This window comes from Hippichthys cyanospilos, chromosome 15, assembly GCF_059441005.1.
Source record: "Hippichthys cyanospilos isolate Australia breed blue-spotted pipefish chromosome 15, RoL_Hcya_1.0, whole genome shotgun sequence".
Taxonomy (NCBI): Eukaryota; Metazoa; Chordata; class Actinopteri; order Syngnathiformes; family Syngnathidae; genus Hippichthys; species Hippichthys cyanospilos.
Genome location: NC_142383.1, coordinates 439,992 through 459,416, shown reverse-complemented (window position 1 = coordinate 459,416; position 19,425 = coordinate 439,992). Strand labels below are relative to the sequence as shown.

The following is a 19,425-nucleotide window of genomic DNA, read 5'->3' as shown; positions in this document are numbered from 1 at the left end:
TTTAACAGCAGCTTGAAATCTACAAATTATGAGAAGACAGACAATTGCAATTGCATTTTGCGATCGTTTGACAGTTGCAAAGTCTGCCAAACCATTGAAACCACTTCTTGAAGCAGTCACTTTGTTCAAACTCAGCACATTTCATCCCATCACCAGTGTTGCCTTAACTTAGGCCAATGATAGAGGTTTTTTTTAATTTTTTTATTAAAAGTTGTAGTGAAGAAATGTTCGAAAGGTTTGGGTTATTTATTTATGTTTTCTTACTTTTTTAAACTTTTTTTTTATATTTTTAGATAACTCAGACAATGAAGGTGAAATTGTTTTGGGGATTAACAGAAGTGACGAAAGTGCCAGTTAATACTGATGGAGAGACAGACCAACGATTCCAGTGGGTAGCTTTCAAAAATCAAAGAGGCAGAAACGGGTCTACGCTATGAGTGATTGTAAATGAAAGAACACAACAAAAATGTAGCATGCACACCTCTGGCATTTGAAACTCTAAATTTTCCTTAGGCAGCTTGTTTGCTTTCTTTGTGTGCCCTGTGATTGGATGACAACCAGTTCTGGGTGGACCCACTGCCCAAATGACAGCTGGAATAGGCTTAAGCATGCCCATGATGCCCGTAAGAATAAACGATCAAGCTAATAGATGGATGGCTAGATAAAAACAGATTTGTGCACAAAAAAATGATCAACATAAAATGTTTACATTTTGTATTATATCAAATATATCTGTTCTCAAAAATAAACTATTAACTTTTATTTAAAATAATAATATTCCTCACAAACACACCAAAGGACAGTTTCTGGTTGCCAATATACCCGTAATGTCTTGGCATGGCGAGTGAATAGGAGGATGGTATGGGACACAAAAAAATGCAGGTAACTGAGAAGAATGTGGCTCAAACAAATTAAGGTTTAATGACAAGTGAGGCTGGAGGCACAGGAACAAAGGAGCTTGAAACAAAAATCAACTCACGGGAGAACAGCAGGGAGACAGCGAGAGGTGGACTGGGGAACACGCAGAGCAGGGAGGACATATGACAATGAGAATAAGACAATGACCTGACAAATAACTTAAACAAAACACTGATTGGGGAAACATGCAAAGCTGAATGGGAACAACAGCCAGGGGTAGCTGATTGGAAGACGAGGCAGGTAAACACAGACAGGTGAACAAAATCATTCGAACAAGAACACAGACAAGGAAGACAGACCCAAGGGGATTAGAAGCATGAATTTAGAAACATAAACAAAACCTCTCAACAACAGAAATCCAAAAACTCACAGCAATGACAAAAACCAACTAATCCCAGTAGACATGGCAATACATACCATGCATGTCTTTGGAAATGTGTGAGGAAACCAGAGAACACGACAAGTCCACACAGGAAGTCCGGAACTGGAAGAGAACCCACTCTGATACTTATTTATTAATTATTTTAAATGAGGTTTCCCCTGATTAGACTTTTTAAAATTTCACACATTTCCTTAAGTGTTAGAAACCCCCATTTATATTTTCGATTTAAGATAAGAATCTAAGTTATTGAAGCACAACAGAGAACAAGATAAACTCACTTAACAGTACCTACCACATATTATATGATTGTAATGAATTTGAAATATCCTAATACTTCGAATAATAAAATAATTAAACAATTTAACACAATGGCAATGCTCAATTTTCATTAAAACGTCTGACAGTTAGTTCAATAATAGATATAATTTTGTAGATTGCCATGCATATTGTTACTTTTGATGTAAAACACGTTAAAGTGAGATCACTTTCGAGCATTCAGGTAGCATTATTTAAGGTACATGTCAAATACAAAAAAAAGGGTGATCAACACCATTAAGCCTTTTGCTCTTCTGCCTTTGTTTTGAATTACTAAGATTTACAAATGTACCTGATGTTGAGACTGTCAATAGGCACTGTGTATAATTGAAGTCAACACATGTTAAACTTACTCAATTTAATGTCGCAAGTTAAAATGGTTTATCCATATTAGTGGATGAATTGGATCTTTTTCATTATTTTCTCTCCCTTTTCTTTCTTTCACTCTCCACAGTTCATTTTTTCTTTCTCTCTCCTTTCTCTCTCTCTCTCTCCCTCACTTGTATTAGTTTTAGGTTTTGCTTTCTATTAGCTCATTTGATCGCTTATGTGTTCATAACTTGCAAACATATGTTCATTCAAATCTGTAGTTTAATTAAGACGTGTGCAAAACTTAATCGTAGATGATTGGAGTGTTTTTTTTTTTTTAACTGGTATTCCCGTTCAACGTGGATAAAGCATTTTGAATTATAATGCATGATTTCAGTTTAAACGTGGCTGGGAAGAACGCAGAACAAAAACGTCAGCGAGTGAGTCACTTGATGTTCAGAGAGCGAGTAGGTTTGTGTGTGTTTGTGCGCGTGAGTGTATACGCGTGTGCTGACTGACTCACGGTCTGTTCTTAGATGCTTCGACATCGCTCAACCTTCTTCTGTGTGAGTATTCGCGATTTTTTTTTAATCATTTGTAACATTCGTACTCGTAGTCCGACCTGCTGTTTTGTATGTGTCATTTTCGGGGTAGACGTTAATTTGTCTGGACGAGGCTCGGTCACGTTGTGATTGGAAACCGGTGATTCTTAAAGTTAATGGCGGTAGTTAAAACTTGAAAAGCGCTGGAATTGAGCGAAATATGATGACAAAATTAGATTGTTTTATCGGATTATTTTATCCAATAATTAGGCTATAATGGGAAAAGATTTGCATGTTTGTCTTTTAATGTGCAACCTCATTTACAGTGCAGTGTCCACACAAGAAAAAAAGTTAAACGTGACTTGAAATTGTAACTTGAAACTTGCAGGCAATATATATATATATATATATATATATATATATATATATATATATATATATATATATATATATATATATATATATATATATATATATATGAGCCATGGGACAAGATACAAATACCTCGAGATATCTTATCAAGAGATTTTTGCAAGATTTTATAAAATTAAAAAAAAACCAACTGCTGATATAAACTTTCCAATTTTAAAATTATATTTTTTTGAGCAGGCTGCAATAAAGTATCTAAAAAAATTCCAGATACTGCTGCAATAACAAATAAGGCAGCTGAGATCTTACAGAATAGTTTAACATCAACAAAAGAAGATACTTTCTTTTCACACGCTGCTTCAAGAAAAGTTGCTCTTTGAGCAGTAACTCTACTATGCTGTGAAAAAGACATGCTCACTGCCAACTGATGTCGCTGGTATGGAACGGTGTACTTTTGAAATCGCAGCAAGCAAAGGACTCAGTCGTTATGGTGAAGTTACTTCATGGCATCAATTACCCCCGCTTTGGTTTTCTGGTAAAGTGTTGTAACTACTGTGCGACTAATGTGATATCTTGACGAGATCTCATACTGCAGTCAAGGGTGTTAATTAGCCGCCAAATCCACTGCCTTCCACTGTTGAAAATGGCTTCATAGTGAGCGCAATGTACTGTACATATCAATATTCCTTAATATTTTGGTAGCTCTCACACTTGATGGGTTCAGTGGCAATGCAAACGTGTTTCTTATTGTTGCTTGCTTGTTATAAGGCGTTTTTGATGAGCTGGCTAGCTTCAGGTTGGTGGTAGATGCCTTTGCATACAATTTGTGCTAGCTGCGGTGTAGGGCATCTTTTGCAGTTCATTGTCTTTCTCTTATCAGTCAATGTGTTACCATTCATTTTCTGAATTGGAAAACCCAAATGTTGCCACACAGATGATTTAAAAGTAATTGGTCTATCATTTATTTCTCCTGTGTACTACATTGAGTGCTTTCTCCTTTTCAATTAATGGCGGATTGCAAACACTGATTAGGTGCATATCACCACCTACTGTAGGAGACTGTAGCACTCAAGCCTATCCTTCAGCCTAGTTGCACTCCATTGCACTTATGGCTCAATGAGCCGTACCCTCCAAAAAGTGGAAAGGAAATGAATCTTGTGAAATAAATATCATGGCATGTCGCAGCATTCGATCTCGCGAGATCTCGTCTTGCGAGATCCATTGTGCCAAATAAGTACATATATAAATATAATAAGCATGCGTGTGCCTCCTCCCTCGACAACAACTGTGTTTGCCCTGTGTGTGTCTCATGACTGACATAGCACGTCCCTGTAGGTGTAAAAGCGGGAGTCCAGAGGGACATGATGTGTCAGTCATGAAATGCACACAAAGCAAAACGCGCACATATTGTTGAGGGAGAGGCTCTGTGAGGAGCAGACATTCACCAGACCATTGGAAATATCTTACCTCGATTTCTTTTAAAATAAAATGGTATTTAAAATGGTATTTCATGCATAAACGCGCCACCATCATGTTTGATCATGTACTGTACACATTTGACTTTAATTCAATGCCTGGGCCACTGCTAATATGACCACAGCTGCGTGAGACTTCAAAGGAAAGGGGTAACGTTTACTTACTGTACAGTGTTTAAGGTTTAATCATTTAAAATTTAAGAATTTAAGTCAATATGTGATCTTAATATGTATAACATGAAGACATTTCACGTAAAAAAAAAAAAAAATATATATATATATATATATATATATATATATATATATATATATATATATATATATATATACAGTGGGCCCCCGGGTTACGAACTTAATCCGTTCAGCGGCTACGCTCGTATCTCGAATTGCTCGTATAGCGGGCAATCCAAACCCATGTTAATTCGTGAGTGCGTGCAACGCGCGCAGAAGCCTTAGGTAAAATCATCACGCTGTATACATAAATTAATATTAAGTGACATAATCTACTGTACAGTTGCATTAAATAACAAATACAAAGGATAAATGACTTTTACCTTTGGAAAGACGTGACTTGTGCTGAGATAAGCAGAGATGAGCAGAGATGAATGCTCTAAGTCAATACGGTAAATCAGATATGCTATTGGTCTTACAGTGTCAAAGTAACTTTTTCAGTCAGGGTTTTCTCTACTTCCTTCCATCCCAACCAGCTGTGCCATCAAGCTAGATAAAGGCGTTCGGCCAATAGCATATCGGCACTTCTGTGATTGACGTGTGACACCGGCCAATAGCATCTCCGTGAGTGAGACCGGGTGACCTTAATCGACCAATAGCATATTGGCGTCTCCTTGACTGACTGATAATTATTTGCACTTTTTTTTTTAAACGGTTGGAATGTATTGACATCTTATTGATTAAAACACATTTAAATCTGTGACGATTTTTTGTCCTGCAATCGGCACACTTAATTTCATGTCAACTGTTTTTCCCGACGTGAATTGAGCACGGTGGAAGCGGAGAGGTGGTTGTGTGTGTTGCATTTACTAGGCAGCACACTTATGGCTTGTTCGAGCGTCAGTTCACCTTTGGTTACAACTCACAAAATTGCAACAATGACGCTGTCCCAATGCATATCGGGAGATCGCCGACTAACCTGACATGCAATCTTGTCTAGCAACCATTTTATGGCGCTGTAACATCACCCGTAATAGGGTGCAGAGATTAACCTCTTGAGTTAATACGGCAAAGCATATAGGCTATTGGTCTTACAGTGTTACAGTAACTCTTTCAGTCATGGTGCAAATCACGGAGATACTAAAACATCATCCTCTTATTTCTTCCTTTACCGCTGCTAGTAATTTTAGAAGCTATGTCTAACAGATAAAGTTTGCAAAGTCTTCAAAACATTCCGTTTTTCACTCATTATCTCTACTTCCTTCCATCCTGTCCCATCAAGCTAGATAAAGGCGTTCGGCCAATAGCATATCGGCATTTCTGTGATTGACGTGTGACGCCGGCCAATAGCATCTCCGTGAGTGAGACCGGGTGACCTTAATCGACCAATAGCATATTGGCGTCTCCTCGACTGACTGATAATTATTCGCACTTTTTTTTAAACGGTTGGAATGTATTGACAATTAATTAAAAAAAACACACATTTAAACCAATGACAATTCTTTGTCTTGCAATCGGCACATTTAATTTCATGTCAGCTGTTTTTCCCTTTAGCTGTACAAACACTACACTTAAATGGTAATATATTTAGACACCGTGAGTGAGACAGTCAGTGTGAGATTGTAAGACCAATAGCGTTCACGTTACCGCCATTAGTATCTATTAATGATTGTAGATGACGCAACTGCTGAATATATTGACGCAGTTAGGCGAGAACATTTCTACATACTCAATGGCTGGTTTGTCGGAATGCTCGCAAGACGAGAGGTTTGCTCGTAAGCGGAAGACAAAATTCTCCCTGATCCACGCTCGTAAGGCGGAATGTTCGCAAATCGGGATGCTCGTAAGCAGGGGGCTGACTGTATATATATATATATATATATATATATATATATATATATATATATATATAGAGTGGGCCCCGTGTTATGACATTAATCCGTTCCACGGTTGGGCTCGTAAGATGAATTCACTGTATGGCGGGCTATCCAAACCTATGTTAAATAGCTAATGCGTTTAAAATCCCAGGTAAAAACATCATAATTGTACACACATAGGAAAAATTGGTACCAAAATAGTCTAGTAAGTGCTGCATGTATATAATATACATGTATACAATCAGAACACACCATAAATAAAAAAAATTAGAAAGGTATTATTACCTTTGATAGACGCTTGTTATGATCATATTCCCTAGCAAGGGTAGCTTCGCATTTATTGATAATCTCCAGCTTCATTTCCATATAAATCATCTTATTACTTCAATCAATCAATCAATCAAATATATATATAATATATATATATATATATATATATATATATATATATATATATATATATATATATATATATAAAACATATTAAGCTATATAGTGCAATGATGACTTGACAGCAGGCAAAGCCATTGGGTTGGAACCTTCCCACAGTCCAACCAATTGGACCCCAGATGGTCGATATCTTAACCAGCGATGGTCGATCAGCGCAGGGCCAAATGGGGGCGGTCAAGTCAGTCCTCACCATCTAGCTAGCCCCCTCTCCAAGCTGGGAGAAGGGGACAGGAAAAAAAAAAGAACAAAGCTGCAGACAGACCAATTAATTATATGTTTTTGAGTATAAATGTGTTTTTAGTCGGGATTTAAAGATTTCTACTGAGGTGCGCGTGAATGGAAAATGCCCTTGATCCCGCAGACTTGTTTTTAGCCCGTGGGGCCGATAACAAACCGACATTTTTGTGACCAAAGTTGTCGGGACAGAACATATGGTGATGCTAGGTCGATGAGATAGGAAGGAGCTAAACCGTGTAAAATTTTATAAGTAAATAACAACACCTTAAAATCGCATCTCAGGTGTATTGGAAGCCAATGCAGGTCAGCTAGAATCGGAGTAATATGATCGAACTTTCTCGTCCTTGTCAAGAGTCTCGCTGCTGCATTTTGTACAGACTACAAGCTTTCGACGCAGGACATGGGAAGCCCAGAAAACAAATGTTACAATAGTCAAGGCGCGACGTAACAAATGCATCAATTAATGTTTCAGCATCGCTGAGAGACAAGAAGAGGCCAAATTCTAGCGATATTGCTAAGGTGAAAAAACACCGTTCTTGTCATGTTATCAATATGTTTCCGAAAAGAGAGAGTTGAGTCAAATATCATGCCAAGGTTTTTTGCAAAACTACTTTGACAAATACTACAGTTATCCAGGTTCAATGTGGTATTCTTCATCAAGTGCTGATGATGAGCAGGGCCAATAATTAACATCTCTGTTTTACTAGGGTTAAGATGTAGAAAGTTGGAAGACATCCATTGTTTAATCTCGGCAAGGCAGGCCTCCAGTTTACTGCACTTGCACGAATCTGTTATTTCTAAAGTCATGTACTATTGGGAATTATCAGCAGAGCAATGAGAACTAATAGCATGTTTACGTATAATATCGCCAAGAGGAATCATGTAGATCTTGAACAGTAAGAGACTAAGTACTGACCCCTGCTGGACACCACATGAGACGGAGAAAGATTCACAGATCGCATTGCCATATGAGACACGTGTGTCCTTCCCAGGATGTAAGACCTGAACCAAGAAAGTGCTGATCCCGAGATACCAACTCATGATTTAAGACGTTCTATAAGAATTTGATGATCAATAGTGTCAAATGTGGCACTATGGTCAAGCAATAATAATATTGATGAGATGTTGGAATCCATGGCTAAGAGAAGATCATTCGTCACTTTTACAAGGGCTGTATCAGTTGAGTGGTTGTCCCTAAAACCTGACTGAAGGAGTTCAAATCTATTGTTTTATCTATCATGAAATCGCTAAGATGTTCTGCTTCAACTTTCTCAAGAATTTTGGCAATAAACGGTAGATGTGTCACTGGTCTATCATTAGAGAGATTTTCAGGATCTAGGTGAGGTTTCTTAAGTAATGGTAAAATGACGGCCATTTTAAAAGCTTCAGGTACAATGACAGAGGAGAGTGACAGATTGATAATATTCAAAACAGATGACCCTAAGATTGGGAAAGAGTCTTTAATGAGTTTGCCTGGAAGCGGGTTGAGCATGCAGAACATCGGCTTTGCTGCATTAACCAGGTGTGTAAGACACTCCAGGGATACTAAATCAAACTGGGACAGGGTTACCAGAGTTTCATGAACCTGATTGTTCGAACTAGCATCAGCAATCACAGCCGAGGGCATAAGTGGTGCTGCCTTTTTTGTTTTGTCCCTTATTAGCTGAATCTGCTGAGTCAAGAATCGCATGAAATCGTGTGCTAAATGGAGGGAACTATGGTTAATCTGCTGCTGTTGTGTTAGCTTTGCTACTGTATCAAATAAATATTTTGGGTTTTTATTAAGACCAATCATTTTGTAAAAGTAATTTGTTTTTGCTAACCTAAGCGCCTCTTTATATTTCAGCAAGCTATCGCACCAAGCCTGACGGAAACCCTCGAGTTTAGTTGTTCGCAATATCCGCTCGAGTTGTCTACTCAACAATTCAAACGTACGCGTTTTATCTGTAAACTACGGAGTGTGCCGCTTTGGATGAGTTTTAAGTCTCAACGTCGCTATAGAGTTTAGGGAATTTAAAAGAACCGTATTAAAATCGTTTGTGAGCTTATTGACTGAACCAATGAAAGACGCAAAGGCAGCTGTTGCGAAAGGCAGTAGTTCAGAAAGTGCAGCTGTGGTTGATGAGTTAATATCAAGGCTCTTAAAGCCTTGGTTGTGGTCAATAAGACCACACTGAGCTAGGACTTCAAATGTTATAAGATAATGATCAGACATAGCGTTAGTATACAGCAAAATTGTGACATTTGAGGCAGTTAGGCCACGGGTTAACACTAAATCTAAGATATTACCATTCCGGTGTGTAGCTGCTTCTATTGTGTAAAACCAAATGCATCAATTATTGCTTGAAATGCTACAGTAAGTAGCTCCAATAGGGAGTTCATATGAATATTGAAGTCACCCAGAATTAATATATTATCTGTATGAGTTATGAAATCAGCCATAAGTTTAGGGAATTCATCTAAGAATCCAGAGTATGGACCAGGAGGACGGTAAATAACTACCACATAGAAAGGTGGTGAGGAGTTCGATCGCATAATGAGAGCCTCAAATGTCTTGAAGGTGTGATTAGTGCTCGTGCTAAGTTTAAGATCAGATTCTGAAATTAGGGTGACACCTCGCCCTTTTTTACAAGGACGGGAAATGTGTAAGCCCACAAAGTTTGGGGGTAAGGCCTCATTTAATGATAAAAATTCATTTGGTTTTAACCAGGTTTCGCAGAGACCAAGCACTTTTAAGATTGTGATCTGTAATAAGATCATTTACAATTACATCATTTACTTCTCTAACATCACGAGCAATCTTGGGACCCATGGCTAATCCTTTTAGGTTTGAATTTAGCAGTAAAATGCACTATGAATACAATTTTGTAACCACTCACGATAGAACAACAAAGAACAACAAAGCTTACCCGTTCCGACATTTTGAAACGAGTGAGGCCAACCAATAGCAGACCAGCATCTCCAGGAGGAGACGTTGACCAACAGCAGACCAGCGTTTTAGTGACACGTTGCATGAGGCATTGACGACAACTGATAAGTGCAATTACCTAAAAACGCCAGCAGATAGAACCAAAACAACACAAATATACAGCCAACCCCCAAGGGTTATGACAGTTGTTTTTGTCGCAAAGCCAGAAAAATACAGTTAAGAGGGGACGAAAAAACTATATTTTATATATATATATATATATATATATATATATATATATATATATATATATATATATATATATATATATATATACGTGCCCAGCGTTAATGAGTACACCCCCTTTAAAAAGTTATACTTTTCACAATATATCATTGAAAATAAATGGTATTTACAAAACGTGCATAAGTTAAGTTTCATACAGCAACTGTTGAAGATTTGACTCATAAGAAAGTTAAATAATATAACTCAGATTACATATTTCTCAGTTTTAGTTCAATTTCTGTGGTGCAAAAAGGAGTACACCCCACTGTAGTTTTCTGATCAAAGCTACAATTTAGGCTCCTAATGTGTAATTGATTAACCATTCAACAACAGGTGAGTCTAATTAGTCATCACACAGGTGTTCATTAGGCAGTTGGCTACAAAAGGGTGTCACCTGAAGCAAACCACCCCTGCTGTCCACAATGGCACCACATGGAAGAGAACTGACACCAGATCTGCGCCAGAAAATAATTTCTGCACACCAGAAAGGTAGAGGCTACAAGACCATAAGTAAAGCCTTACTTATTAGTAAGAATACAGTTGCAAAAGTAATTCAAAAGTTTAAGAAAGCTGGAACTCCAACCATTGCACAGAGACGTCCAGGTCGACCACGAAAAGTTAACACCACGGCAGGAACGTCTAGTGATGAGAAAGGTTGAAGAAAATCGGCATGCAAGTACAAGGGACTTATCTGTGGAAGTACAAAGTGTAATTGGAGTGCCTGTGTCTCGTGACCTAATACGCTGGACAGTGCAGAGGAATGGCATGCATGCATGTCGTCCTCGGAGGAAGCCTCTCCTATAGCCCCGCCACAAGAATGCCCATCTAGAGTTTGCTATGGCCCATTTCATGAAAGATGAGCGCTACTGGGACTCTATACTGTGGAGTGATGAGACCAAAATCAATCTCTTTGGAACCGATGGCTTCAAAACTGTCTGGCGTCGCAAGGGTGAAGAATACAAAGAAAAGTGCATGGTGCCCACAGTGAAACATGGTGGTGGTAGTGTCCTTGTGTGGGGCTGCATGAGTGCTGCTGGTGTTGGCATCATGAATTCAGCAATGTACTGCCACATACTGAACACTAAGATGCTTCCATCCCTTCATGCCCTTGGTCGTCGACCCCTATTCCAACACGACAATGACCCCAAGCATACATCTAAAGCCACTGCAGCCTTTCTGAAAAGCAAGAAGGTGACAGTGATTCCATGGCCAAGTATGTCACCTGATCTCAACCCAATTGAGCATCTGTGGGGAATTCTGAAGAGACAGGTTGAGTGTCACTCTCCATCCAACCTCCAATCTCTGAAAGAGATCATAGTAGAAGAATGGAAAAAGATTGATGTTGCCCAATGTTTCCAACTTGTCCATTCTATGCCCAGGAGACTTGGAGCTGTCATTGCAAATTACGGAGGACATACAAAGTACTGAATGTTCTGAGTTTAGCAGTTTTGTTGTGGGGTGTACTCATTTCTGCGCCACCCTAATTTCTGTTAAACTAAAAAATCTAAGTCATCTAAGTTATATTAAACTTTTTTGTTTCAGTTATTATCAGGTGTTATAATAAACTTCATCTGTGAATATTTTGGGAGTATTTGTTTTATTTTCATTTAAATATTATATAAAATGTTACTTTTCAGAGGGGGTGTACTCATTAACGCTGGGCACTATATATATATATATATATATATATATATAAAATATATATATATATATATATATATATATATATATATATATATATATATATATATATATATATATATCAACCTCATCTAATGCTAAGAGAGTGATGGGAATAGCTGTCTGGGGCAGCGTAATCCACGATCCACATGTTACATATAAGTGGAGTAAATGTGACATATAAACATAATCAGACATAGTAAGAAATCCAAAAATGATCAAATGCAAGACACTTGACAAAAGTAGAATAAATGTGGTGGATTCATGCATATCAAATCCAACATTAGAAAAGGCAGGTTTATTTATATAGGGTATTTAATAGACAAGGCATTCCAATGTGCTCCTTGTAAAGAAATACTGAACACCTAAAAGCATGTGCAACAGCTCATGACATACAGTTTATTCATTGTGTGTGAACCAGTAACCGCTAAATTCTGTTTCATCATGTTTACTTTGAATAAGTCCTCTTAACCTGAGTTGCAGCAAATCATAAAAGGAAGGTGTTTTTTGATTGATTGGTTCATTAGCAAGATTCCAGAAAAAAACTTGAATTAATTTCCATTAACTATAGCAGAGGGCAATAATCCCAATAATTATTGATGCATCTGAGCCGTCACACAAACTCTCTGAACCGGCCTTGGACCATGGTGAGCAACTTTCGTGCGCACAGTATGTCTAATTAGGCTCACAAAGTGACCTATGTCATAGAACTCCGCGGTCCCCAACCACCGTTCCACGGCCCAGTACCGGGCTGTGGATCAACTGGTACCGGGCCGCGTGGGCCGCACCCTAAATAATGTTTTGGAACTGATTTATTTAACAGTTCATTCATTTATGCTTTGTTTGACTTGATCTTTGTTTTTTGGCGCCACTTCTGGCTGCTGTTGATATTTAGAAGGATGATGTGGTTTTGAGAGCAGTCAGTCAGTGAGGCACACGCCCCACACATCTCGAGTGTGATGCAGATATTGTAATCACTACCTCATGCATCAAATGTGTGAACAGATTCATATATTTTTTAAATTCACACTAAAGGTTTGAGCTGATTTGCTTATAGTGGAAGTCCTTTAGTTAGCACATGGAGAGACAAAGACAAAAAGTACTTTTCCTTTTTCTCTTTCCATTTAGATTGTTTTTCTTTTCAGAGCATGGCAGAACTGTTGCTCCAGCTACAAAAAAAGCAAAACAAAAAACTTGTATTGTCCTATCATTCATGTACATCACGTTATACAGTAATTCGCATTTTGTGGTTATAATATTCTGTTGTTTACTTATATTGTGCTTTAATGCAACGGCTTTTGTTTGTTCCTCCAGGAATCAGGTCGCTTGTAATAGTACAATGATCAGTAGTCACACAGCATGACAGCGTGCTCTCTATGGCACAGCAGTAGAAACTGACCAGGCACTCTTGTGGCAGCCATGCCTTTTTTGTAGCTACATAATATATGAATTGCTGAGCCTTTTTGACTGGTGTGTTGGTTTTGATAACTCAGATCACCCAGGAACTTGAAATTTGATATCTTCTGTGCAGCCACAAAATCTAAAGGTGGTGCCTAAATATGCGTTCCTAATGTGTGAAAGTCCCAAATCAAATTCTGATTCTATTAGACCAGCTCTGAGTGGTGACGGGACTCTTTAAAGGGAACTGTCATTCAGGAGACTTTCACCTAAAAAAGCTGTTCAAAAGACTGGCTCTTTTTGCATTTTTTCCCCAAATTGTAAAACATATGTTTTACAATGTTTGACTCATATAATAAACACTGGGATTAGTGGTACATTGCTATGTATGTCTTTTTTGTTTGTGTTTAAGTGTTTAAGTGGTGGGACAATAAATATTATGTTATCTGTAAATATCTACAGTTTTGATGACATAGGCTGACTTCATGTCATAGGTGGTGCATTAGGCGTGTTGGTACAGTAATTGTGCTAAACCTTTCTTCATTTTGATATATGGAAACAAAAAAAAAAATAAACATTCAATATTGTTTTTAGAACTGAGCAAATGTAAAGAACACTTTCCATGCTTTGGCCAACACGTGTCTGTAGACTGCACCTGATATGTTTTGACAAAACCAGTCACATCTATTAAATCTTGCCTGTAGCCACTCGCTTCTACTCTGTGATCATTGTTAGCTGGTGACAAACTGGTATAGTGTTCTCCTACTCCCCTCTTTTTCGTTCATTTGCTCTTTGGCATATTGTGTTCGTTTTCATTCTAAAAAATTGAGACAATTAACAAGTTTGGCAATTCTTGTCACACTTGTTCAACAAAAGTGAGTAGAACTTAACATAAGATTGCACACTTCACAGGGCTTTTGGTGTATTTATGCTCCTCCCCTCACAACTCTTAAGACCGCTGGAGGTTGGACCCTAACCACAATTTTCAGAACAGATCTGAGGTGTTCATCACACTCAAAGGCTGTTCACACACATACTGTATGTAGAGCCAAACACCAGCATATTCTGTGCCATCCTCCGGATATTTGGAAATTTGGCTGGACATTATAAAGCATAAAACTCATCCAGTTTCAGAGAGTTTAACTTGTCTGTCACATTTGAGATGAACAAGTTCAAAATTCAACTCATGTGGCACAGTTTAGAGTCTTGTGAGAAGAGACATGACACCAGCTGAAGTGCTCTAGTAGCTTTGGCAAAATAAAAAAAAAAATGATGGCAGAATTTCTCATGCAGGTCATCCAATGATTTCTTATATTTTTTCACATGAATCATCTCAAAGCAAACACAGCAGAAGCCTGATAATGACCCTGATTATTTGAATCAGGCGTGTCAGGGAAAGAAACCTATAAAACATGCAGGATACCAGCCCTCAACGACCTGGTTTGGGCACCCTTGCTGTCCATTCTTGTGTCGAAAAGTTACTGCCGTAATTAGACGCCTTGATGGAAAAGTGACGGCTGATGTATTCTTTTAAAAATGTAACGGTTTCTTGACAAATAAGTCATGCAACCTTGGACCTTCTGTAAAAATGTAATTAGGTGTCTTTTTTTTCTTAAAAAAACACTGTCGACCTTTCTTTGAAAATGCTGCAGATGGGTTCTTATCTGACCAGTAAAAGAAGAGCAATTTCAATTCTCTCACAGTCTCTCATTCTTTCAACGGGGCTCCCCAAGATCATGTCACTGCGCCTATTGTGCCACCTGGTGATGAAATTCCTGTCATTTCAAGTCAAAATGAAATTAAAGCAATAATTCCCATCAAAACTTAATTCTGTACCATTTTAGGCAGGCCAGATTTAAAAGACCAACAGGCCGGATGCAGACCACGGGCCGTAGTTTGCCCATCCCTGATCTATTGTGTGTCACAAAACTGACGAAGCAAAGTTGTCAATCCATGAATTTGGATGGCTGTTTCAACCTAGAGTGGTTCAGTGGTACAGTCAGGAGCATGTCTGCCTCACAGTTAAGGCACTCTGGCTTACTCCACACTCCTAAAACATGCATGGCAGATATATTGACTTTTACAAACTCTTTGATCCTTATCTGTAGGTAGGTTTCGAATCTTGTTATTGCTCTGTCTCCCTTTATCACAATGACCATTCCTATCTCGATTGAACTCTAAAGTTATTGGGTTTTTTTTTTCCACATTATACTTTTGCTGGCTTTTCAAGAGTGAAAAAAATCTCCCTTTCATTTAAAATATCAGTTCAGATTTGGCATGCCCTGACTTTTGAGTTAACCTTATGCTTACAGTATGACTGGACAAACACAAAATCTATAAAACAGGTTTTGGATGATAAGGAAACCTGACCTCAAGAACATCTGGGGAGTACAGTTTGATACACGGGTCCTCACTTACAGTAGTACAGCATCTGTGACCTTTTAATTGTGGATGAATTAAAAAAAATCCACCTCTTTAGAAATTGTAATAGATCTTTTTTAAAGTCATCTTTTTATCCTCTGTCTCTGTTCAATTTTTAGGGCTGCTTGTTTTCCTGCCAGTTGGACTCTATATTCTCCTTGTCTTTTCTTGTTCTTCATCCTCCACCCACTGACGTCAGGGGAAAGTTTCAATCTTATGTTATTGAGGTTAATCTGATTATAAAGATTACCTCCAAAAGAATTCCTTATCAATGACAGCCAAGATGGAGACTCCTTTCTACCATGACGACTCCCCCGCCATCCACAACTTCAGTCAGTTTCCTGATTATGAGCGTTATGCTGGAAACAAGATGTTGATGTGTAAGAAAGCCATGTCGGTAGGAAGCCATCACTTCACGGGCAGTGGTAGCGGTGTAGCAGGAGGAAGAGGTACAAACCCCAACAACCTCGGACTGGGAAACAATAGTTCCCTCATGACATCATCGGTATCCTCTAATGATATGAACATGCTGAAGCTAGCCTCCCCTGACCTGGAGCATCTGATCATCCAGTCCAACCAGGGGATGGTCACCACCGGCCCTCTGTCGAACTCCACCAACCCATTCATCTATCGAAACCAGGCCACCAACGAGCAAGAAGGCTTTGCTGATGGTTTTGTCAAAGCTCTCGCGGACCTTCACAAGCAGAACCAGTTGGTGGGAGGCCACATGTCACCATCCTCTGCCTCTAATGTCTCTTTACAAGCATCCTACCAGCGAAACTTGATGTCCACAAGCGACGTGCCCATCTACACCAACCTTAGCAGCTACAATCAGGGACAGCTGGCATATTCCGGAGCGCAGATGTCATACAGCAGTAGCTCAGGCCATAACGGCAGTGCAGCCCCTCAACCACATACCAGAGGTCTAGATGCCCCTCAAACTGTCCCGGAAGTCCCCCATCTACCTGGAGACCCTACATCGCCTCCGTCCCTTTCCCCCATTGACCTAGAGACACAAGAGAGAATCAAAGCTGAGCGCAAGAAACTCCGCAACCGTATTGCAGCATCCAAATGCCGTAAGCGTAAACTGGAGCGAATCTCACGACTAGAGGAGAAAGTGAAGATCCTGAAGAGTCAGAACTCAGACCTGGCCTCCACTGCTTCTATGCTGCGGGAACAGGTATCTCAGCTCAAACAGAAGGTCATGAGTCATGTCACCAATGGCTGCCAGATTAACATCAACTCTCCCAACAAATCCGGGGGAAGAGGCAGCAGTGCTGGCAGCGAGGATCCCAGCTGCTGAGGAGAAGTGGGTCAACATCAGAAGAACACATGGCGGCGATAAACCATTGGTTTCTAAAATTTGGGAATTTCACTCATGCTCTATGCTGTCAAAAAGAGCTTTGTGAAAGTGTCTCAGGTCCAGATAACGCCACATGAAACAGAGATGGTTTCATGACATTTACCCAGAGATACCCATCAAATGTTGAACATGAAAAGTTTAAATAGCAGAAAAGCGGTTCCTGGTCAAGAGGAAAGGTAAATGGAATGGTTCTTATTTCTATGGCAAATATTTTTATTTAAAGAGACAATTTTGCAGGATTTTACAACACAGCTGAACTACTATTTATTATTTTGAATTACTGTTCCATCTCACCACACTTCAAATGGAACCTTGTTGTCCTATGGTAAATTGACCACTTTTCCTTTTTTTTTTTAACATATTTTTGAATATTTAAATTGAGCACCATCAGGGCATGAAAACAGTGTTCCCTTGTTTTTCCCAGTAATCGGGAAAACTCACAACGAAAAGTGAAATCTGCAAAGTTGACCCTGCATTTCCCTCAGGAATTTTCATGCATGTGTATGCGGGCACCAGACTTTTAAAAAGATGAAAAGGATTTATGCATTTATCCATCGGTTTTCTGGAGCCGCTTATCCTCACAAGGATACTTGTGCCTATTCCAGCTGTCTATGGGCAGTAGGTGGGGGACACCCTGACCTGGTTGCTAGCCAATTGCAGGGCAGACAGAGACAAACAACCAGTTACGCATAAAATCACACCTTAGGTCAATTTAGTATGTTCACTACACCTGCCATGGGTGTTTTTGGAGTGTGGGAGGAAGCCGGAAAGAGAACTCATGTGGGCTCGGGGAGAACATGAAACTCCACACAGGTGGGCTGGAGCGAGGTGGATTTGCACACGAGTCCCTAAACTGTGAGGCGGATGTGCTAATCACTGCGCCACCGAGCTGCCCAAAAAGTATTTATACTTTACAAATTTGAGACAAATATTATTTCAGCACACATATTTACTTAACTCTTTAATTATTAAATCTTTTACTGGATCTGTAGCTTCATTTCCATCCCTTGGCCGTAGTCATTGAACACGGAGGACCGGACATACCGTTGGAGAAACGGGGCTCGAACGTCTGCTTCCCTGTTATCATGTTTCTTCAGCTGAGGGCTCCACTCTGTGGCAAAATCCAAGGAGTGCCCATGTATGTGCGATTACATTCAACTCATCTGTTTGGCATTCTAGGAACCTGCCCAGTGCATCTCTTTGCAATGCACTGTAGATTTTTGTTTTGGTTGTTTTTTAAACGTAAAGCATCAAAGGTGTGAAAGATGAAGCACAAAGTAGCGAGAGAACATTGTACTTCATTAAAATCGGTGGTTTACCTTTTGAGAAACTTGTATATTGCTTTTGATGAGACTGTCACTGTATTTCTGAAATCGTATTCTGAAAATGTTCTGCAAAAGACATTTGCGGTTATCAACTTGATGATGGAATTGGCAATTCTGTCACATTACGTGTTTGATCTGTGTATGTGTTTTGCTTGTTTTTAATTTCACTAAATGTATGCATATCAACTATGCCTGAAAGTCCAATTTTGAAGTTTTGCATTAGTCATGTGTTGCTGCTGGAAGTTTAAAACATTTTTGCCACTTTATCTACAAAAAATAAAGCTAAACAAGTCGCTACTGCTGACCACTTTTTTTTTCTTTTGACTAATGAACACCTTCTATGCTCGATGAACAAGGCTTCAAAAATATTATTCCAGTTTTGGTTTTGAAACTAATGTCACCATTTTTTTAGATGGTTACTTGTGAGTTGCACACAAAGTGGTAACCCATTGAATAAACTTTATCTAGATTCTAGAAATTCTAAAACTGGATAAATCATTCTTTTTTCCTTCATTTTTTAACTTTTTTTCTGTGCATGTGCAATAATATTTAATGTGACAAATTAAACGATTATGTACAATTATTGTGTTAAGTTTCCAGATTATTGCAGTGATATAAATTGTTTTGCTATTTGATGATATTTTTAGTAAATGATTGACGAGTTAAAAACTATTTCTTTGCAATATTATGGCACAAATCCACTTCTGCTAAAGTTTAAGAGGGCAACAGTCTAACTAAAAGTGTCATTAAAATGTACACTTTTTAATACATGTTTAATATAAATAAATAAAAAAAATCCACATCCTGTTGACTGAAAATGACATGAAGTGTGCTCAGGGCACTGATGTTGGCAAGCTGAGCTGTGAATGGTTGTTACCAGAGCCTTAAGTACATCATGCCATTTTTAGTAAACATGCTGAAAAATGTATTATTAAATGCAGTGGCGGTCCATGCGTTTCACACTTGTGTCTTCAGTGATTCGACTCAAATAAATACCCCT

At 38.8% G+C, this 19,425-nt stretch overlaps 1 protein-coding gene across 7 annotated transcripts in view; it reads left to right on the top strand.

The window, feature by feature from the left end:
* june (JunE proto-oncogene, AP-1 transcription factor subunit) overlaps positions 1 to 19,425 on the top strand; it is a 65,255-nt gene that overhangs the window by 8,180 nt on the left and 37,650 nt on the right. For 5 of the 7 annotated variants that reach the window (XR_015867960.1, XR_015867963.1, XR_015867961.1 and 2 more), the window contains exon 1: positions 2,194 to 2,490. Coding sequence is in view for 2 of the 7 variants with exons in the window: in XM_088435134.1 (XP_088291260.1) it covers positions 16,009 to 17,040 (1,032 nt within the window). In the remaining 5 variants the exon portion in view is untranslated. Of the gene's footprint in view, positions 1 to 2,193; positions 2,491 to 15,856; positions 19,012 to 19,425 lie in introns of those variants that run through there. The other 2 variants (XM_088435133.1, XM_088435134.1) reach the window with 2 other exon arrangements.